The sequence below is a fragment of the Mustela putorius genome, unplaced genomic scaffold (assembly GCF_011764305.1).
Source record: "Mustela putorius furo isolate JIRA1106 unplaced genomic scaffold, ASM1176430v1.1 tig00001075_pilon_pilon_pilon, whole genome shotgun sequence".
Lineage (NCBI taxonomy): Eukaryota > Metazoa > Chordata > Mammalia > Carnivora > Mustelidae > Mustela > Mustela putorius.
Genome location: NW_025421560.1, coordinates 636067 through 660141, shown reverse-complemented (window position 1 = coordinate 660141; position 24075 = coordinate 636067). Strand labels below are relative to the sequence as shown.

The window sequence follows — 24075 nt, the reverse complement described above, 5'->3', positions numbered from 1 at the left end:
CTGTGAGCTGCGCACAAGGATGCACTCTGCCTTTCTCATTACAATGTCTTTGCCTACTACCTACATATTTTAGGGTATGTAGTCATAATCCTGCAATCATTTGCATGTCTGTCTCCCTAAGATGCAATTATCTTGAAGGTGGGAAACACGTGTATTTCCCAACACCAAGCTGCTTTTGGAATATAGCATAATTGAACAACTATATGTTGAAGTAATGAAAAAGATACAGAATGTTAAACTGAGAACATGACCAGGTTAATAAGAATATAAACAGAAGACCATTTGTGAGTTTCAACATAAAAAGGGTAGCACGTAAAACATATGAATATGCAAACATCAACACATATATGGAGAATATACATGGGAAAAATCTAACTGCTAGAATTCTGGTGGAAAACGGCAACTCCCTGTAACATACTATGCTCTTGATTCTAAGTTTCAAGAACCTTCTCAAACTTCACATTTCTCATTAGAAAAACAAAAGGCAGTTTATATATAGACTCAGACTTGGTACAATGCAACAAGCTATCATAAATTATATAATTTTAGAGATAAAAGGGGACTCAGAGACTTTCCACTTAGTGGTCCTGGGGGTGGAAAGAGAAAAGGATCAGAATCAGCTGGGGAGGGCGCCTGGGTGGCTCAGTGGTTAAGCCGCTGCCTTCGGCTCAGGTCATGATCTCAGGGTCCTGGGATCGAGTCCCGCATCGGGCTCTCTGCTCAGCAGGGAGCCTGCTTCCTCCTCTCTCTCTCTGCCTGCCTCTCTGCCTACTTGTGTTCTCTCTGTGTCAAATAAATAAATAAAATCTTTAAAAAAAAAAAAAAAAAAAGAATCAGCTGGGGAGACAAATATATATTATATATATTAACATACAGGCATTTATAAACAGGTTACATATGTTTACAAATATGTAAAATATATACAAAATACATAAAATACATACAAGTATACGTGTGTATATACATATATACAGAGGGGGAGGGGGAGAGAGGAGAGAGACAGAGAAACAGGGAGAGACCCTTTCTGCACTGTTCACCTGGGAATACTCAGCCATCAACCACCGCTCATGTTTACCTCTGTGTACCATTTCCCGATTCCCCCCTCAACCGAGACTGAATTGATCATCTTCTTTGAGTCCTGACTGAGCCTTTCATAACAGCATCTAAAATACGTCATTAGCCTGGATTGGTATCTCCCCTACATGCCTATAAACTTCTTGTCTGTGTAGGTAATGTGTCTTATATGCTTTGTCTTCTCACTTCTTAGTAAGCACTCAATCACTGTAGAATGAAAAAAATAAATTACTGAATGAAGCCACCTCCTGAACCCTGCAGATGAGGGCTCCCTAGTACTCCCAGGCTAACGCTCCCACTTCTCCCACTCTGGCCCAGCTGACGTCTAATCCAGCAGTTTCTAACCCAGGCTGCACATGAGAATAACCTAGGCACTTAAAAAATGTACTGATGCCCAGGCCCCCCTAGAGATTTTATTTTTATTTTTTTAAAGATTTTATTTATGTATTTGACAGAGAGAGACACAGCGAGGGAGGTAACACAAGCAGGGGGAGTGGGAGAGGGGGAAGCAGGCTCCTGGTCGAGCTGGGAGCCCGATGTGGGTTCCATCCCAGGATCCTGGGATCATGACCTGAGCCAAAGGCGGATACTTAATGACTGAGCCACCCAGGCACCTTGAAATTTTTTTTTTTTTTTTTTTTTAAGTAGGCTCCACGCCCTGAGACCAACCCCTGAGATAAAGAGTCAGACGCTGAAATGATTGAGCCATCCGGGTACCCCTAGAGATTCTTGATTAATTTGGTCTGTGAATGGTACCTGGGCATCAGAATGATTTTTAAAAGTACTCCCAGTGACTCTTACATGCAGCTAGGGTTGAGTGTTAACTACTCATTCGTTGGCCTTCCCAAAACCATGATGGAGAAGTATTTACCATCATAAGATATATATATTTACAAGTCTACTTACCCAGGAGCACAATACAAAGAGGAGCCCAAAAAAGGTCTAGGTTATTTCTCCACTTTGTTTCTCTCTTACTTTTTACAGCAGCCCCCTCCTTATTTGCGAGTAAACAGGCTTCTCCTCGTACCGCTCTCTTGTTTTTTTTTTTTTTTTTTAAGATTTATTTATTTGACAGAAAGAGATCACAAATAGGCAGAGAGGCAGGCAGAGAGAGAGAAGGGAAGCAGGCTCCCCACTGAGCAGCGAGCCCGATGCCAGGCTCGATCCCAGGACACTGAGATCTTGACCTGAGCTGAAGGCAGAGGCTTAACCCTTGAGCCACCCAGGCGCCCCTCGTACCTTTCTTTTGAAGCCCTGGAGGCTCCATTCATTCAACAGAGTTACGAAGAGCCCACAATGTACCAGGCACTGGTCCACAGGCTGTGAATAAAGCACGAACAAAGCAGACAAAGAATGTGTACTAAAGGGGCGCCTGGGTGGCTCAATGGGTTAAAGCCTCTGCCTTCGGCTCAGGTCATGATCCCAGGGTCCTGGGATCGATCTCTGCATCGGGCTCTCTGCTCAGCGGGAGTTTGCTTCTCCCTCTCTCTGCCTGCCTCTCTGCCTACTTGTGACCTCTGTTTGCCAAATAAATAAATAATATCTTTAAAAAAAAAAAAACTTAAAGAAAAAATAAAGAATGTGTACTGAAGGAGCCTACACTCCCTTAAGGAAAGACAGACAACAAATAAACAAGTTTACTTAGGCGTACTAGCGGTAGCATGCCGGTGAGTGTTTAACTACATGAGAGCCCTGATTTATAGCACTTGCCAATTTCGGTGGCATTTACACTCCCACCATGGCAGATTTCAAGCTACCAACATGACCTCACTGAACAAGGAGCTGGGGAGAGCTGTGTAGTAGCCATGATTACATAGGATAGCCATCTCCCAGCCTCTCGGACATAAATAACCTAAAAGCATACATAATAGTAAAATCTAGTAAAATAATTAGGAAGTGCTGAGTTTTTAGTATTTGTTACTTTTGTTTTTAACAATTTCTTTAACTGTAAATTTGTAAAACTTAATCTTTAATTTTTAATAGCGGCTGTGTTCCAACAATGGGCTCATAAACGTCATGGAAAATTAACAATGAGCTTTGAGAGCAGCACAACCCTGGAAAAGGAATATGAAGAAAATAGAGTAACGAGAAGGAGTGACTGGAGAGCTACTTTAGATCGAATGATTGGGTAAGGCCTCTTCAAGAGGTGATATTTGAGCTGCGACCTCAAAAAAAATCGGGGTGGGGAGCAGCAATGCCAATTTCTGGGAAAAGAGCATGCCACACAGAAGGAACGGCGTGCCCTCCTGAGAGAGCAGGCTTACTGTCTGAGAAACAGAAGGCCAGCGTGGTTGAAAACCAGTGCACAAGATAGGTAAAATCAGGGAGGTAGCAATTACATAGTCTTGTAAGATGTTGTAAGGAGTCCAGATTTTTCATTCAGACTTTAACAGGAAATCATAGTTTGGGTTCTGGATATACCAGTAATTCCCCAGCCCCACTCTTCTTTTTTCATTCTGAGGAGAGATTTCTGGCAGACCTATGGCTTCTCATACAATCTACTGGCTGATGTCTGACGAATCCATAGATTTAGGCCAGACCTTGTTTGCTCTGGTACCATATTTCTAACTCTATCTGGATGTCTCCCCCTACATTTTGTAAGTTCTCAGGTCCATAATAATAATCCATTAGTTAAAAGTCATTCATTTTACCACTGGCGTCTCACACTGAACACATCCCAAACTGAAATTATTATATTACCCCGACTAAACCTGTTCCTCTCCCCAGATTTCCTATCAGCAAAAGGCATCAACATCCACCCAGAGGCCAAATCACAGAAACCTCCTCTTCCTTAGTCACGGCACTTCCCCTGTCCTAAATATCACACACACTCGCCCATCTCCCCTCTCCCCAGCCTCACTGCCATTGCCTCAGGCTTTCATCACTTCTTGGAATTACTGCAGTAGTGTTCTGCTGATCTCCACGCTTTTGGCATCCGATTCCTTTCTCCAATCAGATTCTCCTACAGTCTGTGCTCAAGTAAAGGTTATCCACACAAACAACCACTCTGGAAACCTAGTCTTACACTTTCAAAAATACAAATCTGATCATCCTGAAATGCTCCCTCAGAAAGTGAAGACTTTTTCCTTAAGGGGTATAAACCTGGTATATAAAACTCCCTTAGGAAGTACCTTCTGCCTACTTCCTTAGTTTTGTTTCTCACGTCTCCTTTATTTGACCCCTACCTAACCTCTTGGTTCTCCCAAACATGCAAAGAACTGGCTTTCTTACAGGGATGCCTGGGCCAGTCTTCTTCTCCTCCCTCATCTCCCAGTCACACCTCAGAAACTCAGCTCCGGTATCACCTTCTCCTAAAAGCCTTCTCTGAAGCCTGGAACAGGTCCGGTGCTCCTTCTCTTTCCTCCAACAACATACTGTGCGTGATTCGGTCATTGCCCTTATCTCAACTCTGTTTATTGCTGTGACTTCAAGTCCAAGGACACATGGGGTGGATCTTTCACGTCCACATCTTGGGAGTGGAGAATGAGCAGGATGCTACAGGTAAGGAGTGCAGTAATGTTTGCTGCAATCAGGAGTATCTTAAATATCTTTGAGCACTACTCTCATATTAGAGTATTGTAGAGTACCTGTGGCTGAGGAAGGAAGGCCAGCCTGAAATAGTAAGAAAAAGTTCAGGTCATCATGAAAGTAGACTAGGCAGTAGTGAGGGTTCTGTCCAGCTTCAGAAGCAGAAAAAGCTCACATACAATTGCTTTAACTTTTCATGTGAGAAAGTTGGCAAAAGTGTTATCATGAAAGAACCAGGGGTAAACGGGGAAGTAAAAAACCAGTTCTTTCCTTTAACACACAGGTGCAAAGTTGCAGTCAACTCACAAACCGGTTTAGGGCAGAAAAAAGCTAGCGGATGTACACAGCAAGCTGCGTCGCTGCACCTTGGCTCTAGAATACCAGAGTCAGAAAACGAGGTCAAAATAGTTCTACTACAGAGGTGTGGGGTAAGAAGGTGGATGAGAAGACAGGTTAAAGTACTAACCCTACAGAAGTGGACAGTTAACAGAAATTATAGGCCCAGAGCTCTCTACATCACGGAAACAGAGACACCAGTATTCTTTGGAACATGGAGAAACTTGTTTCCCTGATATACAGCGGTATATATTGGTTCTCTTCTGAAACCAAGTTTTTCATCTATCTTGTTTCATCTTCTCCCTGTTATGACCTTCTTACACACATTAACATTAAAGTCAGAAACTGGCACTAACCTGCAGGACATAGTAACATGCTTTGAAAATGCATTTTTTTATTTCCTTGTAAAGTAGATAAAAATTAATTTAGTGGTTAAAAAGAAAAAGATCAGTTCCCCCATAATTGTACCACCCTGAGAACTACAAAGGGCTCACCTCATAATTTCTTCACATAAATTGTGAGTGACCAACATTGCGGCGGCAAAAAAGATCAGTTAAAATCAGGAGAGGGAGGACGGGGCTGGGGGTTGTAGGGCAAGCTGGGAGAGGCTGGGTGGCCTCTGGTGTCTTCCAGAATGACTTTCGCGAAAAGTACGGATGAAGACAAAAACGCAATAAAAATTTCCAGAAGTTCCCAATCTTTCTAGATTAAACACTTCACGTCTTACAAACTCTATGCCCACATACCAGCCAAAGACTCTTCTCCCAGGAACCTAACGGCAGCAACAAAAGGGCGGGTTGGGGAGCCGCACGCTGATGCAGCTCCGGCCAGGTCAGACCCGCAGGTTTCTCAGGTTTAACCAAAAGGCAGCCCATGCCAGAGACGGAGAGCCAACTCGTACGCCTCATTCCTGTACCACGGGCTTTCCGAAGGCCCCGTGCGTGGTAGAGGAAACGGGGAGCAGCGAGTGGAAAGGAACCAGAGGAACCATCGCCCGCAGAAACTTCTAAAAGCACACACGCATTTACACGCGCGGCGAGACACCGTTGCCCTGGAAACCAAGTCAACCACCTAACCCCTCCTCGGCGGCCCCGGCACCCACTCTTTCCGGCCAGGGGTCGTGGTCCGTGGGAGGCCGGGACCGAGCGGGGTTGGGGGTGGGGGTGTCCTCTCTCGCGGCCCCGCCCCGGGCCTCGTTCCCCCGGGCGCCTACCGAGTAGAGGAGCACGACAGCGCCGGGACTGGCGGAGCCGACGGAGAAACAAGAGTTGGATGAACTGGAAGAATCCATGGTGCGGCTGCCGTCCCGGGCGGGGCCTGAAAATGTTTGCTAGGCGGTGGTGGTGCTGCTGCTGGGGGCGGTTCTTCCGCGCTGGGCGGCCCGACCTCGCCTAGGGCGGCGGCACCCTCTGCGGCCGCTCCACAGGACCCCGGGCGCCGCCATCTTAACCAGGACGGAAGCCGCGCCGGGACCTGCGACGCGCGCGCGCAGCGCGTCGGAACTCGGAAGTGTGGGTGCCCCGCGGGCTGTGGGCGGCACCGCGGCGGCGCCCCCCACCCCACCCTCCGCCCCGGATGGCTCAGGAGCAGGGGCTGGGGGCCCGCGCGCTTCCCGGCTCGCAGACGCTGCTGGACGCCCTGCTCCGGAACCTCTACGATTTGGGTGAGTGCGGGAACTCGGGGCCCACGTGGGAAGCGGACTGGCCGCTGAGGGTCTGCTGTACCTTCGAGACTGGGCCGCCCTCGGCCCTTGCACGTGGAGCACCCCTCAGCTTTTCGACCTGGTTCCCGGGGTGGGTGCAGCACACGCCTCCGACAGAGGTCCCCTTCCCCGCGCCCCACGGTCGTGGCTCTTCTTGGACCGAGCCTCCCGAGCCGTCCCTGGGTGTGGGCAACGGCGTGGCTGCTCGTCGGAAGCGCCGAGGCTTTCAGGCTTGCAGCGTGTGATGCGCGCAGGACCTTGGGCTCCCGAGCACAGCCCCCCACCCCACCCCGTGGACATTTCCCGGCCGTCTGCGAAGCCCGCTTGCCCCACTCCGCCCTGGTGCCACCTTGTCTCCGTAGTTCCCCAACCTTCAGTGCGTTCCTCCCCCGCGGACTTCCTTCCACTAAGTTGGCCGTCCTCTCTTTTTGTTTGGGGAGAAGGAGAGAAAAACGGTTATTTGAGATTGGCCACCGCCTGGCACGTTAGTAGGAAAGGACAGTTCCACACATTCTGGAGAATTTGGTCCAGGTTAGGTGACATCCCTTGTTCAGGCAAGAGATAGCCTGGGCATTGGTGTCTTTAAGGAGCAAACATTTCTTCAATTTGTAACGTGCTGTTGCGAAAGCTATTGTAGTTGGGAGCCATTGCTCAAGATTCTAAGCTGGTGGGGGAGGGAGACCTGGGTGGCTCTTGGGGTTAAAGCCTCTGCCTTCCTCTCAGGTCATGGGATGGAGCCCGGCACCGGGCTCTCTGCTCAGTGGGGAACCTGCTTCCTCCTCTCTCTCTCTGCCTGCCTCTTTGCCTACTTGAGATCTCTGTCAAATAAATAAATAAACGCTTAAAAAAAAAGATTCTAAGCTCACTTACACAGTAAAAATAATAGCTAAAAAGTATGGAGAATTTGCCATATAGTTCCCGTCTTTCATGTATTTACTCATTTAATCTTCACTTCTGGTGAAATACATGGTCATTAATCCCATTTATTACAAATGTAGAAACAAGCCGTAGGGGTTAAAATGCTTACCAAAATTCACCTAGCTGTTAATTTGCAGAGCGTGGGTTCCAGTGTCCAGACTGTCCAGCCCCTGCCCCTCGCCTTGTATTGACTTGGCCTGTGGACAGGACGTTTCTACCCCCTTGGGAATATATCGGAGGACAGAGAAGACTTAGTCTCTGGCCTTGAGAGGTTTAAAAACTAGAGGAAAAGAAAATTCTGCCAAATCCTAAATATAGTTTATTTAGCACAGGCTTGAGATTATTCAAGGAGCTCTGAAGGCTTGGGCCGTAACTACCCATTTTTAGGTGCCCAATGCCAAAGTTTAGGTACCTTGTATATAAGTAAACAGAAATGATCAGTCGGTATTTAGAAAGCGCTGTGATACTTGCGGTGCAGGTGAGCACTTGATGTCAGAGTCTTCAGGTGGCTGGTCAGAATTGAACAGGTGAAACATAGAGGCAATACAGGGATTTCGTAGAAAATTAATGTGTTCACATTGAACCACTTGTCGTAGGTTCATCCTAATGCATAACTGAAAAAAAATGGGAAGACTGTAATACCCACCCGCAACCCTAGAGAGTATCAAAAAATAAAACATCAGCTGTAGTGGCAGACCTTTTTCGCACAAAGTGTGAGCCAATGGGGATTGCCAGTTCCCTGGAGACTGTTGCCTTGAGGTTGCTCTTAGTATGGACTGAGGTCAGGGCTGAAGTAATTGCACTGTGGGTCAGAGACACGACCATAGTTAGTTACCTAGCAAAAGATGTTGCGTCTTGGATTCTACATATTATGCAAATACAACAAACCGTAAGAGAATCATAGAAAACAAACAGGGTTACTGGAGGGGGCATGGGGAATGGGGTAAGTGGGTGATGAGTGTTAAGGAGGGCATGTGATGTAATGAGCACTGGGTATTATATGAGACTGATGAATCACAGACCTGTACTTCTGAAACCAATAATACTTATATGTTAATTAATTGAATTAAAATTTTAAAAGAAAATAAAAATACCCCTGCCCCAGAATTGTGCAAAAATCACCCCATTTGAAGAAAAAGAAATCTTTTGTTTCTTTGTATTTCTGGGTATTGATAGCTGTGGCATACATACAGACACATTCACGTGATTTGACAATTTGATAAAGCCAAAGCTATTTATTTTCCTGCTCTGTGTTTGAAGAAACAGAGGAGACAGAAGATGAACCAGAACAGAAAAGGATCAGGAAGAGAGGAGAAACCAAGAAGAGAGGTGCCGAAATGCCGGTCTCGCCGGTGGCGGCAGCAGAGCCAGCTCCCCTACCTGGTTCCTTTGGAAGAGGTCAAAGGAAGAGTGCCTCCAGCTTCTTCAAGGAACTCCAAGAAGAGCTGCGGTGTGCCCCTGCTGTGACCCCCACTGGTTCCCCTTCAGGACCAGAAGCCCCTAGTGCTGCGGTATCTCCCCCAACCCTGAAGAACCCCAGAGGGCCAGTAGAGGTGATAGAATTTCACAGCAGAAATAAGAAAAGAAAAGAGAAGCTGGATCGAGATGAAAACACACAGGTAATGAGTTGGTTAGTTTCTGTGTATATGGTGAAAGCCCTGATATCGCAGTTTTAGAGAGGCATCTTTTCTTTGTTCTCTCTTTTTCCATTTTCTTTTTTTTTTTTTTAAAGGGTTTGGCTGCTTGGGTGATTCTGTCTGCTAGGCTGCCTTCAGCTCAGATTGTGACCTCAGGGTGCTGGGAGCTAGGCTTTCTGCTCAGCGGGGAGTCTCCTTCTCCTTCTCCCTCTGCTCGTGCTTTCTCTGTCTCTCTTTCGTTCTCAAATAAATAAATTGTTTTTCAAAAAGTTTTTTTTAATAAAAAAACATATAAAAGGTTTTATTCATTTAAGCACTCTTACCTGACATGGGGCTTGAACTCATGACCCCAAGATCAAGAGTTGCAGGCTGTACCAACTGAGCCTGCCAGACTCCCTTAGATGACTGTCTTTTTAGACCGTGTCAGGGATCCCCAAGACCACCCTTTGGCTTGATGGTTTGCGAAAAGCACTCACAGGCCTCAACACTCAGCATGAAGTCACCATGATGGTTACAAGTTACCACAGCAAAAGGATACAGAGTAAAAGCAGTGCAGGAAAAAAGTGCAGGGAGGGAGGCCTGGAGGAAACCAGGTGTCAGTGTGTAGATGTCCCCTCCCAGTGGAATTGCATGGGATGTGTTTCATTCCCCCAGTGGCAACGTGTGACAGCTTGTGGGGTGTTGGCCAGCCATGGAATTTCACCCCAGCCTGGGTATCCACAGTTTTCACTGAGAAATGCGTTAAGTAGACATACAGACTGACAGTAGTTACTGAAGCTCTAGGCACCCAGGAAAAAAGTAGATATTAACCATCAATCACATTGTTGCTATAAATAATCTGGGCAAACTCAGTACAGCTTAGCTCAGGGCCTTGGGGATGCAAAAACACTCTTATCACCCAATTGGTCAGCTCTCAGGAACCAGGAGGGCCAGTTCTGAAGACAAGACTTCCTTAGGCATGTACAGAGTTTGAGGAACATAAGCCTGCTGAGTGTACCCTTCCATGCTGATAAGCCTTCTGCCTGATGGTGCTCAGAAAAGTCAGTCAGTCAACTATTTCTGGCCGCAAGTCATGGGGATACAGCATTGAACAAAAGAGACAAAACTGCTTTTTCTCAAGGAACTTGCATTCCGGTGGAAAGCAGCTAGATTTCACTGAGCAGTAATCTCTCCCAGACTGAATGTGTTAAGTCTCAGGCAAAATTCGGTCCAGGAGAGAGGTGTAGTTGCCTATCCAACTTTCCCCACAAGGGTATTAAGGATCCGTGCAAAAATCCAGGCATTCTATTTCTGTTGCATTCCTCATGTCCTATAAACTTTTGTCTATCATCAGAGGAAAAGGGGACTGTATTGGTTTTCTAGGGCTGCTGGGCAGATGTTTGTTCTCTTACAGTTCTGCAGGCCAGAAAGGCCGACATCAAGGTGTTGGTTGGGCACACTCGCCTCCGAAAGGGAATCCTTCCTTCTTCCACCTGTGGCTCTAGGCTTGGCTCGTGGCTGCATCACCGTCAACTCCTCATCGGAGTCTCAAATCTCCCTCTACCTTTCTCCTAGAAGAACAGCTATCATTGGGATTAGGGCCCACCCGAAATCTAGGACGGGTCCCGTCATGAGATCCTTAATTATATTGTGAAGACCCTTTTTTGTTTTTGTTTTTTTTTGAAGATTTTATTTTATTTGAGAGAGAGAGAGAGAGAACATGAGAGGCAAGAGGTCAGAGGGAGAAGCAGACTCCCCACCAAGCTGGGAGCTTGATGCAGGACTCGATCCCGAGACTCCAGGATCATGACCTGAGCCGAAGGCAGTTAGTTCCTTAACCACCTGAGCCACCCAGGCGCCCTTGTAAAGACCCTTTTTAGAAATAAGATCCATTCGCTGATTCTGGGGATTAGAACATGGTCACATCTCTTTTTGGAGACCACAATTCAACCCACTGCAAAGATAGTCAGGCTTGCATCATTCTTGGTGAACGTGTGTGAGCACGTGCTAGCATCCAGTGCTTACCGCATCTTGTTTGTGGTTTAAAAAACCCAGCTGTGGTATCTTTCCTAGCGTTCAGGTAGCTCTAAATGTCAGGTTCACCAACTTGTCTTCCTCAAAGACTAATAGTGCTTTTTGTAATCATCTACCTTTATTTTAGGATTCTAGGTCAGTTTCCAACTCCAAATACTGGAACACTGGGAGCTGTCACAGGTAGGCCAGGAAGTGGGAGCTGTCACAGGTAGGCCAGGGAGTGGATTTCCTTGGCCATTCAGCTGGTCAGAGTCACCACATTGGCCAGCCGGGGAAGCTTACAGTGGTCAGTATTACAATAGCAAACCCTTGTGCACCAAACCTTGTGTACCATAGTATTTTCTGTGTGTGCCCTGCAGTGAAAAATGTTGAACACTGCATCATATATAATTCTGGTTTGGGGAATTTAACACACAAACATCTGTGTACCTCTCTCATTTCTTCAGGTGTCTCGGTCTTCTCTTTCCTCTTACACTCGTTCGGTTCTTTCTAGAATGGAAAGTTTTCTAATAGCACAAAAACGTTGGCATTGAGTGAGTGCATTTCTCTGTCTCTTAGTAACAGAACATCTGCTTCCAGCTGTTAGATCCTTTTTCATCCTCTTCTGATTGACGCCTTTTTCATTGGCTTTTCTTGGGAACCTCAGCTTATCCAACATTTTGGATTTTCTGACCTTAATAAAATTTTTCAGTTGCTCTTGGCATTCTGCCCTCCTTTTTTTTTTTTTAAGATTTTATTTATTTATTTGACAGAGATCACAAGTAGGCAGAGAGACAGGCAGAGAAACAGGGGAAGCAGGCTCCCCGCTGAGCAGAGAGCCTGATGTGGGGCTTGATCCCAGGACCCTGGGATCACGACCTAAGCCGAAGGCAGAGGCTTTAACCCACTGAGCCACCCGGGCAGTCCTTCCCTTTCCTTCTTTTTAAAACGTATCTTTTGAACACATGAATGTGTCTGGATAAGGAGACCAAAAACGAACACAATAAAAACACATACGCCTATAAAAAACTCCATGTCGTATTGCAACTTGTAAACAAATACAGAGGAAGAGAACGCTGGGTATTAATGGCATATCCTGGTAAAGGGGATGTCAGCTAAGGATGTCAGCTGGGAGTAATTAGGATAAGTCATGCTATGCCAAGGGTTTGTATAACGTAGTAAATAATAGTTGTGGTCCCTGTTCTCTGAAAGCTTCGGGTCATTGTAGGACAGTTCAGACAGACATGGAATCTGCCCAAATAGCTAGTAAGGTAATAACAGCCCACATGGAGTCCGCTGGTTGTCTTTGGAGAATACTTGAGAGATACAAGTTGGACAACCCAGCTAGCCCTGCCTGAACCCCAGAAGTGACCTTCTTTCCCTAGAACTTGGACCTGTGACCTATATACTGTGATTAAACAGCATTGTGTATTGAAACAGGGTCCATGGTGTACTATGGAGATTTATAATGAGAAATATATTTATATTTGGTTTTTGTGCCTCATTTCTGGCACAGAACTCCTGTAACCCCTGTAATTCCCTAGGGGATGTAAAGGTGTTTTTTGTTAGCAAGTGATGTGGAAATGCTTTAAAGGTGGGAACAGGTTGCTAGGAGAATCAGTTGCGCAATTAGAGGTTTAGAAATTTTCAGTGCCATCTCCCTGACCTCTGGGGAGAAGTAATGGGTTGGAGGTTGAATTGACTGCCTGTGACCAGCGATTTAATCTGGCATAGTTAAGTAATGAAGCCTCCGTAGAAACCCAAAGGGTTGGGAGAGCTAGGTTGGTGACCGTGTGGAGGTGCTTGGAGAGTGACACGTTCAGAGAGGACATGGAAGTGCCTCGTTCTGTCCCACATACCTTGCCCTGTGCGTCCCCTCATCTGCCTGTTCCTGAGTTACATCCTTTTACAGTCAGCCAGTGCGCTGTAAGGTGGATGGCTTTCCTGAGTTCTGTGAGCCACTCTAGCAAACTAATCGAACCCAAGGAGGGGGTTTGTGGGAGCTGCTGATCTGTAGGCAGTTGGTCCAAAGCACAGACAGGCGACAGCACGGGCTTGTGGCTGCTGAGTGATGTGGGCAGCAGTCTTGTAGGACTGAGCCCATAACCTGTGCAATCTGATGCCATTTCCAGGTAGAGCATGTCACAGTTGAGTTGAATTGTAGCTGGTGTGGGAGCATTTGCTTGTTGGCTCTGTGGGGAAACCCATCCCCAACATCACTCCATTTCATGGATTAATCAGGGAACTTGGCCACCATTTATAGAACATTTTACCCATTCCAACTGTCTAACCTATAAATGGACTTCCTGATCCTATCCCTTTTATAAAGCAGTGACTATAGAAGTAGTTTGGTAGGAAATAGTAGGTAACAGATCATTTATGCACTTAACTCATTTATTCACAAATAATTGGGTGCCCACTACTTGCCAGACCCACTAGATCCAGCAGTGAACGAGATACAGTCCTCTGCCCTTGTGGAGTATACAGTCTACTGCTAGAGTCAGATCCCAAGTCAATTAATAATATAGTTAAAAAGAGTTTTAAAGGGCACCTGGGTGACTCAGTCGATTAAGTGTCTGCTTTCAGCTCAGGTCATGATCCCAGGGTCCTGGGATCGAGGCCCATATTCAGACTCCCTGTTCAGCCAGGAGTCAGCCTCTCCCTCTCTCTCTGCCCCTCATGCTAGCTTGCTCGCTCTCCCTCCCTCCCTCTCTCAAATTAATAAACTCTTTAAAAAAAAAAAAAGTTTTGAACCCTCTAAGGGAAAGAAATAGGGTCTTGAGAGTAAGAGACAGAGCGTCCTTTCGGTGGAGTGGGCAGGCAGTCTCAGGACGAGGTGACACTCTGCTAACGCTGGCCCCTGAGAGGAGCCGGAAGAGCCAACACACTGGAAGAGTGCCCCGGGGGTGAGAAGGCCTGAGGGGGTCTGGGAGCTGGAAGCCTAGCGGTGTAGGACAGAGGGGAGAGAAGATGAGCTGTGGTGCAGGGTCAGGCCGGGGCCGACCTGGACTTGGGATTTAAGGACTGAGTGCGAGGCTGCCTGTGAGGGGGAGTGAAAGCCCCAGGTTAGCACCTGGAAAAGAGCCGAGAGTTGCTTGGCTGATGTGTCTTCTCGGTATTTTCTTCGCCCTTAGCATCATCTGTGTCCTGAACCTTAGCCTCCTTTGTAGCCTCCATAGAAAGAGATAAGAAAGACATCCTAGGGGCGCCTGGGTGGCTCAGTGGGTTAAAGCCTCTGCCTTCAGCTCAGATCACGATCTTGGGATCCTGGGATCGAGCCCCACATCGGGCTCTCTGCTTGCAAGGGAACCTGCTTCCCCCTCTCTCTCTGCCTGCCTCTCTGCCTACTTGTGATCTCTCTCTGTCAAATAAATAAGTAAAATCTTAAAAAAAAAAAAAAAAAAAGACATCCTAGAAATCCGAGGACAGTGGACTCTAGATCCGAAGGGCCTATTGCCTCCTGTGGCCCACACACAGGTGCGTGCAGACCGCTCCCAAGCACGTAGCAGATCATTGTAACACCTGACATTTATGGGGCTTGTCTGCCGCTCGAGTGATTACTTACTTAGTGGTCGCTAATTCCTTATCTCCCTGAATCCTGACAAGTTTCCCTGTCTTCATCGCTGCCTAGAGAGACTAAGATACTTGCCCCACGTTTCAACAGTCAGCTGCCCTCTCTCTGCAGTTACAGAAGCCCAGAGCTTTGGAAGGCACAGCTTTGGTTTGATTTTGTTTGGAAGCTTGGTGCAGGTTTATTTGGTAGCAAAACCTGACCTGAACTCATACGAGGCTTAGGCATTATTTTTGTCTGTTCCGTTTGGCTTGAATATCCACAGCTCGTGCGGCAGAGATACGAATGTCCTTAATGACGGGCTTCTGCCGTGGCCCCCGCTCCAAGTGGTATTTTGTCTTCAGTACGTTGGCAGCGTGACCTTCCTAAAATGTGAAAGCCTCTGAATTTTCTAAGGATTCCACAGAAGGGACTGTGGATGTGAAGTAAGAACCAGAGCTCAGGTTCAGACCCCAGGCTTTCTGACTTGAAAGCTGTTCGCTAGAGAGAGAGAGAGACAGAGAGCAAGCGAGTGGAGAGCGAGCAGATTAGGTTAGGCTCCTTGTCCTTTGAGTAACAGAAGCGCATGGACTGGGAATCTTCACCAGGAAGAAAGACCTGTCCCCCATGTTACCGCCTCAGTGCTTACTGTTCTCATGACCTCTGCAATATCTTGATCCCTCCCTGCGGCTCAACCCTGAAATCCTCTACCCTCCAGGGCACCCTGTAACTTTGCTCCACACCCCTGTTCTTTTTTTTTTTTTTAAGATTTTATTTATTTATTTGACAGAGAGAGATCACAAGTAGGCAGAGAGGCAGGCAGAGAGAGAGGAAGGGAAGCAGGGAGCCTGATGCGGGACTTGATCCCAGGACCCTGAGATCCTGACCTGAGCCGAAGGCAGCGGCTTAACCCACTGAGCCACCCAGGCGCCCCACACCCCTGTTCTTTAGCAAATCCAGGGCTGGTAAAAAAGAAAGTGTTTACTTACCCAATTGCTCTCTCTCTGGACAAAGGTTGGGCAGTAACTAGTAGAAGAAAAGAATCTTACCAGTGCAGCTAGTCAGCCCATGGACACGTTCACCGAGCCCCAGGGGCCTGCCGGCCTTCATCTCGCACCCCAAACTCTTCCTTCGTTTTATAGCTTTCTTCTGTCTTCGGAGCCTGACATGCAAGTTCTCAAAATGTGCAAAGCTTTCTCTTTCCTGTGTGTGGGACCCTATAGCTCTAGTGGTCAGGATAGATAAGTCTGTGGTTCGATAGTTTAGTCCCTACATCTTAGTGGTTTGAAGGCAAAAGTTAATTATTTTTACATGTCCATCAGGGTTGGCAAGGACAGTGTGCTGTCACACACTGTCGTTGTCTAGGGGCCCAGGGTAATAGGAACTCCGCCAGCTGGAAAGCTCTCAGTTGCTCTGGCGGAGAAGGGGAGTCGATGGTTGGCTCTTAGAGGTTCCTTATGGAAGGGGCATCCTTCCCCTTTGCTCACGTGTCTTTGGCCAAAGAAACTCACATAGCCCTACCTAACTTCAGGTAGGCAGGGAAGCCTAGAAGCAGGGGAGGACCCAGTGTTGCCTTCTGCAGTGAGCACCAGGGGAGAGCAGACAGGGAGGAGCCCTGATGGTTTCTAAATCAGGTAATACATGCTAAGTAATGGACTGAAAGTTCTTTAAAACTGTGAATAAAAGTTAGATATTGACAGGGTCATGCCTATGAACTGAGCAAATAGTGAGCTAAGAATGCTCGCCTTTATGATAAACAAGGATCTAGAATCCAGACCTTTTCTCAGACAAATCGAGAGCTGCAAAGCGGAGATATTTCTGGCAAAATGTAAACAGAGGGCTTGAAAATGGCAACATATCTATGTCCCACCAGACCTGCAACCCAGGCCTGCACAGGCCCTCGGCCCGGTGTCCCCATGGCCCGGGTGAACTGAGGCCTGCATGCAGCCTCTGGGGTGTTCTGTGGGGTTGGTGTTGGGGAAAGCAGGGACATCGGAAGCTGTGGCCCTCTCCTCTGTGGGCCACTCTCGTCCCCAGACCCAAGGCTTTCAGCCCCACGGTGACAGTCACGCAGGTAGCCAAGTATTTTATTACAGCGCTTAGGTCCTCCTAGATGTTCCTTCCTCACGGCGATGTTCTGGAAGTGGGGCAGCCAAGGGAACCTGTGCCATCTCCAGTAATGCCGGGAATCTCATGCTCCTGAACGAAATTTTCAACTCAGAAAACTTTGGTTAGCTGGTGCCTCGTTGGACGGATGGGAGGGAAGAATAGAGAGAGAGAACTACTTAAATTTTTAGAAAATGAGGTAAATGTTTCCTAGGATTTTGGAGGTCTGTGAACCGCACACAGTTTCTCTTCTTTAACTTACCATTTGTGTTTGAGGATCTGGGTGATCCCGAAGTCATTAAGACTTAAGCCAGAAGAAGTAGTACTGTTTATCATAGTAAATAGATTGGGTGTGCATGCCAGCAGCAAAGGATTTTTAACTTCAGGGTAAAGACATTTTTTTTCCAGGCATGGAACAGGAAATAAGACTTTCTGGGGAAGAAGAACGGAAGCGCCTGGCATCCTTTGTGTGCCCGTGGTCTTAATTAAGGCATCTGATTCTGTGAAATACAGGAGTGAGGAAAATCGTAAGCATCATCAAAGTCAGGAATTTTGGTAAAGTAACGTGGAAGATGCATTTACTGTGACTGTAAGCACAGACCGGGGCCACACGCTTGGAGCGTGGCAGACCTCCTCGTAGTGCTGTGTTCTGTCTGTCCTGCCAGGAGTCACTGTGCAGCGTGCCAGTGGGTGAGCAGCACTGTGGTGACTGCCCAGCGGGGCCGTCGTTCATAGTGGATCAGTCAACACTGAGAGTACTGGCCACGCCTTCCCGTTTCCCGGACCCCAATAACGTTTAGCAGTGAGCGCTCTTTCCACTTCGTAAGAACCCCTCTGGGAAGTCAGGACATGGCCTCACGGAGAGAGCCTGTCACCTGGGGAAGCATTCAGTGATCGACCCACAGACCCACAATACAACCAGGATCAGCCAGAGTCCAGGAGGGACCCAGAGACCTGCAGACAGCTGTGATCGAGGCCCCTGTCTCAGCAGGGTGTGGTGCAGGGCACTGCTGCAGCCCTCCACACCGCCCCCTGCTGAGCAGGATGGGCGGTCGGCTGCAAGGGTCCTTCGTCTGGAGGCTCCCCAGCTTTCAGACCCTGCTTTCTGTTGGCCCAGACTTGGTGGCTGGGGTAGAGTGGTGACCACTGCTGTTAGCCAGATGTGACAGTACATTTCCTTCAGATCTCAAGCTTCTGGTCAGTTCTGTGGGCTGGTAACCATAGCTAGTGGCCGTGTCGGTGTGAAGAGTCACATGCTTTGAAGGCATTTGCAGCACCTTTATTTTGTATTGAGACTTATAAACCAAATCTCCATTTCTAGAAATGTGGTGTTCCTGTAAAAATATTTAGTTAAGAGAGTTTTGTTAGCGATTATTTTAATGGGTGGATGGGAAGAAAGAGGGAAAGAGTTATTTAAATACAATGTTTAAGGGCTCCTGAGCAGCGCAGTCGGTTAAGTGTCCGACTCTCGATATCCGCTCAGGTCATGATCTCGGTCATGACATAGAGCCCCACAGTGGGCTCCGCGCTGGGCATGGAGCCTGCCCAAGACGCTCTCTCCCCTGCCTTCTGCCCCACCCCCGCTCATGCACACACACTCTCTCCTCTAAAAAAAAAAATAAATAATAAAAAGATATACAGTGTTTATCCTCCAGAATCCCTGCTCACTAACCCTCTTCTAAACCCCCACTGAACAGAATCTTCTGCATGTGGTTTATGAGAGACGTTGGTCTCTCTCATCATCTTTTTAATTTTTGTTTTTTTTTTTAATTTTTTATTTTTTTATAAACATACAATATATTTTTATCCCCAGGGGTACAGGTCTGTGAATCGCCAAGTTTACACACTTCACAGCACTCACCATAGCACATACCCTCCCCAATGTCCATAATCCCACCCCCCTCTCCCGACTCCCCTCCCCCCAGCAACCCTCAGTTTGTTTTGTGAGATTAAGAGTCACTTATGGTTTGTCTAGTTTTGTATTTTTAAAAAAATGCTCATCCTTTCTTAAGCTTTGATACCTTAACATTTTTTTTTCTCTATTTTTCTTTGATGAAGACTTCCATGTAACATGCTTGTGTTATCGTTTGGTATTTGGGCATCTGGGCCAGTTTCAAGGCTTTTTAAAATATGACTGCTCTGTTGGTGACAAATGCTCCCATGATACAGTCACAGAGGATCTTAATAAGAATTTTTTTCTTTTCAGACCAAAACTAGTATCCCTGAGAAAGGTGTGGAGAGACAAGAATTTAACTTAGAGAAGGTATGTGTTTTGAAACTTCATTTTTTTCAGTTTTGGAGTGCCCCCCCCCAAAATATATATGTTTATATGTGCATATATATATATTTCCATGTCCAGTGGTTGAAATAATGGTTAAGCAAATCCCCTGCCTTCCGGTGGTGAATACTAGGCTGTCACTTAAAACACACTGGTTTGTGGCTGCAGGGCCCATGATGCAGAGGTAAGTCGAGAAGCAGGGAGGGAAGTGTGTATTCTGCGGTTGTAACTACGTTTTTAAAATGCATGAGAAAAAAGACAGGAGGAGGTAATTCACTGCTGAGAAAGGGCATTTCTCTTCCTCTGCAGCATCTTTAAACAAACAAACACAAATCTGTGTTCGAAGCATCTATGAGAAGTGGTTTCTCAGAGGGAGCTAGTGTACAGAGGGACTTTTAAGTGGAAATTCCTGTCTGGAGGGGCAGTAGCTTGTTTCAGAGAGAATCCTAGTTGCAGAGCTCAGCATTTAATCCTAGGTCTGTTGCTTCACCTGCCCAAAATTCAACCCGGGAAAACTAGTGTTGGGAGGTTATGGTAAGAAATTACGTAAGACCGCCACAGAGCTCTGTAAACCACAGCACGACAGAGTTCCCACTCCAGCACCTCGTGTCTGACGTGGGCTACCCCAGAGGTAGATCTCTTCCCGGGGTTCTCTGGAATGCACTTGGGGTTCATTCCACTCTGCGTCCACAGGCTCGCTTGGAAGTGCACCGGTTCGGGATCACGGGTTATGGAAAAGGGAAGGAACGACTCCTGGAACGGGAACGCGCCATCATGCTGGGTGCGCAGGTGAGGGGCTGCTTCTGTCTCATCAGCAGACGGGATACCCACAGGAAAGGGGAGAACCCAGGGCAAGGCAGGGGAGGTGAGGTCACTGGGAGATCCTTGCAAAATAAAAAAATGGTATCTCTAGGTTTTATTTTTCCTGTTGCATTTCAGCCTCCCAAAAACAGTTACGTGAATTACAAGGTGTTGCAGGAGCAAATCAAAGAAAAGAAGGCAGCCAAGGAAGAAGAAAAGAGAATGGTACGAGTAAAAGCCATTTTGTTACCAAGCTAGAACGAGGAGGTGACCGCAGTTGGCCGCAGTGGAGTCGGGAGGCAGTGGCCACAGTAGGGTAGAGAGTGACATGATCGTTCCTTCCCCTGTTCAAGTCAGCTTTGTTCTCTAACACTAGCCAGGGAAGCCGGCATATTCATGTGAAGGGTTTGCTCTGAAACAGCGAGTTCCTGCTCAGATCCCATCAGCTATTGTGGTCTTTCTCCTATGTTGCGTTTTACAGTGTACAGAACACAAGGGCTTATGATAGATGACAGAGGGGTAGATGCTGTGCTCCCTCCTTTTCCCCTTTAGTGAAAGATGGAATGTTTCTCCTGTCAGTTTTTTCTGGAATGACCTTTGACACTCTTGAAAGAGCTTTAGGATGAAACAGGGTATGTTTAATATGCCTGCTTGAGAAAAAGATGAAAAGTAAATGGTGCCTCACTGGCTTTTTTTTTTAAAGATTTTTAAAATTTATTTGACAGACAGAGATCACATGTAGGCAGAGAGAGAGAGAAACAGAGAGAAGCAGGCCTCCTGCTGAGCAGAGAGCCTGATTCGGGGCTCGATCCCAAGACCCTGAGATCATGACCTGAGCCAAAGGCAGAGGCCTAACCCACTGAGCCACCCAGGCGCCCACCTCACTGGCTTTTGATCACATACTTCTTATCTGTTTTTGAATCTCCGTTATCCACTATTGACACGTATATTATCCTAAATTTTGAAATCAGGCCCAGGACACAGATATCTTCAAGAAAAAGAAGAGGAGAGGGCAGGAAGACAGGTGAGTGACATCCTCAGGTACTGGGGAGGAATGATCTGGGTAAACCTATTGATGAGTTCTGAAACTAACGCCTGGAGTTTACCTGGTGTTTCTAGCCCGGTAGAGTGCTTCACTGCCCCTCATGTGTTCCGAGCAAGTCCCGGGTAGGGGGAAGACAGTGTCCCAAATTGAACAGCTGCCTCAGAACTGAATCAGGAATCTCCTCCAGGCTCCCATTTGCAAAGATCAGACAGCTCAGGTGACTTGTGGAGAAACTGAGGTTGACATTCCCAGCCCGTGCTAAAAGCCTGCCTGTGTGGCACCGGGGTCCAGGGCCGTGTCCTGTTCTCTGCCGTACCACAGGAGGCAGAGCACCGTGACCTGAGGAACAGATCATCGAGTCTCTTCATGCTGGTGTCTTAGCTTTGGTCCAAACATGCCTTTCCTTGCTCCCTGAATTACCGTTTCAGAATTGACTTCTTTTGTCTTAACCCTTTTCTTGGACTCTTTAGTGAGCTTGTGCATGGGTGGTCGTTTGTCCTGGCCACATGCCTCTGTCGCCAGGCACGTAGGTGTCTTAGGTGTCAGGTGTCGGGAATTCAGCCATGATCGCCCCGGGGTGGGGGGCAGTATACCTGCCTTTGGGGAGCTTACATTGTAGTGAGGGAAACACCTCAAAACCTACAAACAGGTAAGCATGGGAATGTCAGGTTCTGTGAGGAGGTTGCAGTAAAGCATTATAAAAGAATATCACTGGGGGTGGGAGGGCTGGGATGTCATTCGGCAGGGGGGTGACCTCTGAGTTGAAAACTGAGTGAAGAGGAGGGGACAGCCTAGAAAGATCAGTAGCAGAACATTCTCCGCAGAAGAAGCCAGTGCAAGGGCCCCGAGACAGGAAGGCGGCTGGCATGTTTCAGGGACCACAGGAAGGTGGGTGGTGGTTGCGGTAGGGCGGTGGAGGGGTGCACAGGATGACCCCAGGAGTTTGCAGGAGTGGACCGTGGTCACTTGGTTGCTGGTGTTGCCATCCTCTTGTCCTTCTTCATAAGCTTAACTCTGGTACTTTTCTCTCCCTTTAACTGCAGGAAATCCAAAAAGAAGAAATCAGCTCCCAGTATTTTGTCCAGCAGACGGATTGGGCAGATTGGAAAATTCAAAAATGGGACGCTGATTCTGAGTCAGGTTGATATCAAGAAAATAAATTCCTCCCGAGTGGCGAAGTAAAGACCTTTATAAAATAAAGAGAGGAACAGCAAAATGCTGCTGCACTGAAACTGGACCCCTATAAGACTACCAGATTCTTCTTATTTATTTTATATTTCATAGGCCGCTTTTCTGTTTTTAGGGAAAAAATTTCAGGAATAATAAAATGTGTAATTCCTAAAGTGTCTGTTTCACGGCAATGAGTGTGTGGTGGGAAGGGCCAGCTGCACTGGGCGTAGAAAGCAAACCTATTGAAAAGGATGCTTAATCCTGTCCGGTGAGATTTGCACTAGATTTGCTTTCCCTGGTGTTCTGGGCATTTGCTTGTAATGTGATTTTTCGAAAACTTAATAATTTATTGATTTGTAAATGCTAATAGCTTTAAATTGCCTTTTCTTTTTTTAAAGACTTATTTATTTTAGAGAGACAGAGTGAGCACATGAGCAGGGAGAGGGGCAGGGAAAGGGGGCAAGTGAATCCCAAGCAGACTCCCCACTGAGCACAAAGCCTAATGCAGGGCCCTGTCTCACAACCCTGAGATCGTGACCTGAGCCAAAATCAGGAGTCGGACGCTTCGCCAACTGAGCCACTCAGGTGCCCCCAGATTGCCTTTTATTTTCTAAAAGTGGTTTAGTAGCAAAGGAAACAGTCAACGAAACAAAGAGGCAATGCACAGATGGGAGGAGATATTCGCAAATGACGCTACAAAGGGCTGGTGTCCAAGATCTATAAAGAACTTCTCAACTCAATGCCCAGAAAACAAATAACCAAGTCAAAAAAGAAGTCGTGAACAGACACTTCTCCAAAGAAGACATACAAATGGCTATCAGACACATGAAAAAATGTTCAGCATCAGGGAAATACAAATCAAAACCACATGGGGATACCACCTACAGCAGTTAAGACTGGCAAAAATTAAGGCAGGAAACAATGTGCTGGAGAGGATGTGGAGAAAGGGGAACCCTCTTACACTGTTGGTGGGAATGCAAGTTGGTGCAGCCAGTTTGGAAGAAAGTGTGGAGATTTCCTCAAAAAGTTAAAAACAGAGCTACCCTATGACCCTGCAATTGCACTCCTGGGTATTTACCCCAAAGAGACAGATGGGAAAAGAAGGGCCATATGCGCCCCGATGTTCATAGCAGCAATGGCTACAGCAGGCAAACTGGAAATCACTGAGCTGCCCTTCAACAGACGAACGGGTAAAGATGGGGTCCATATGTACAATGGAATATTACTCAGCCATTAGGATGAATACCCAACTTTTGCATCAGCATGGGTGGGACTGGAGGAGATTGTGCTGAGTGAAATAAGTCAGAGAAAGTCAGTTTTCCTATGGTTTCACTTATTTGTGGAACATAAGGAATAGCATGGAGGACATTAGGAGAAGGAAGGGAAAAATGAAGGTGGGGAATCAGAGGAGGAGACGAACCATGAGAGACTATGGACTCCAGGAAACAAATAGGGTTTTAGAGGGGAGAGGGGCAGAGACATGGGTGAGCCCCATGATGGTATTAAAGGTACAGATTGCATGGAGTACTGGGTGTTATACGCAAACAATCATGGAACACTGTATCAAAAACTAATGTAGGGGCGCCTGGGTGGCTCAGTGGGTTAAGCCGCTGCCTTTGGCTCAGGTCATGATCTCAGGGTTCTGGGATTGAGTCCCACATGGGGCTCTCTGCTCAGCAGGGAGCCTGCTTCCTCCTCTCTCTCTCTGCCTGCCTCTCTGCCTACTTGTGATCTCTCTCTGTCAAATAAATAAATAAAATCTTTAAAAAACAAAAAAACAAAAAAAAAACACAAAAAACTAATATACTGTATGGGGACTAGCAATGACAAAAAAAATAGAAGTTGTGTAATGTTACTGTATGATGAAAGAACCAACAGTGTACAAATTTGGCAGCTGACTTGTGGGAAAAGCAGTTGTAATTTTTACTCTCCTAAGTA

The 24075-nt window shown here is 46.9% G+C and overlaps 2 protein-coding genes and 1 long non-coding RNA gene across 6 annotated transcripts in view; 1 reads left to right on the top strand and 2 right to left on the bottom strand.

The window, feature by feature from the left end:
- GNPAT (glyceronephosphate O-acyltransferase) overlaps positions 1-6866 on the bottom strand; it is a 36356-nt gene extending 29490 nt beyond the window's left edge. Inside the window, exon 1 of one of the 3 annotated variants that reach the window (XM_013047592.2) lies at positions 6663-6866. Coding sequence is in view for 2 of the 3 variants with exons in the window: in XM_004776015.3 (XP_004776072.1) it covers positions 5685-5846 (162 nt within the window). In the remaining variant the exon portion in view is untranslated. Of the gene's footprint in view, positions 1-5684; positions 5984-6151; positions 6291-6662 lie in introns of those variants that run through there. The other 2 variants (XM_004776016.3, XM_004776015.3) reach the window with 2 other exon arrangements.
- CUNH1orf131 (chromosome unknown C1orf131 homolog) lies at positions 6365-22310 on the top strand. 2 transcript variants are annotated; one of them, XM_013047594.2, is made up of 7 exons: positions 6365-6601; positions 8825-9177; positions 19050-19106; positions 19815-19910; positions 20061-20147; positions 20894-20946; positions 22011-22310. In XM_013047594.2, the coding sequence occupies exons 1-7, from the start codon at positions 6514-6516 to the stop codon at positions 22147-22149; spliced, it is 873 nt and encodes a 290-aa protein (XP_012903048.1). In that variant the 5' UTR covers positions 6365-6513; the 3' UTR covers positions 22150-22310. The 2 variants fall into 2 exon arrangements, with proteins under 2 accessions (XP_012903048.1, XP_004776075.2); XM_004776018.3 differs by having other exon boundaries at positions 8819-9177.
- Positions 7471-16393, bottom strand: LOC123393915. Its single transcript, XR_006608747.1, has 3 exons — positions 15787-16393; positions 8256-8360; positions 7471-8172 (listed from the first exon to the last, which is right to left on the bottom strand). It is a non-coding gene; the product is annotated as an uncharacterized LOC123393915 (long non-coding RNA).
- Positions 22311-24075: the final 1765 nt, after the last annotated feature.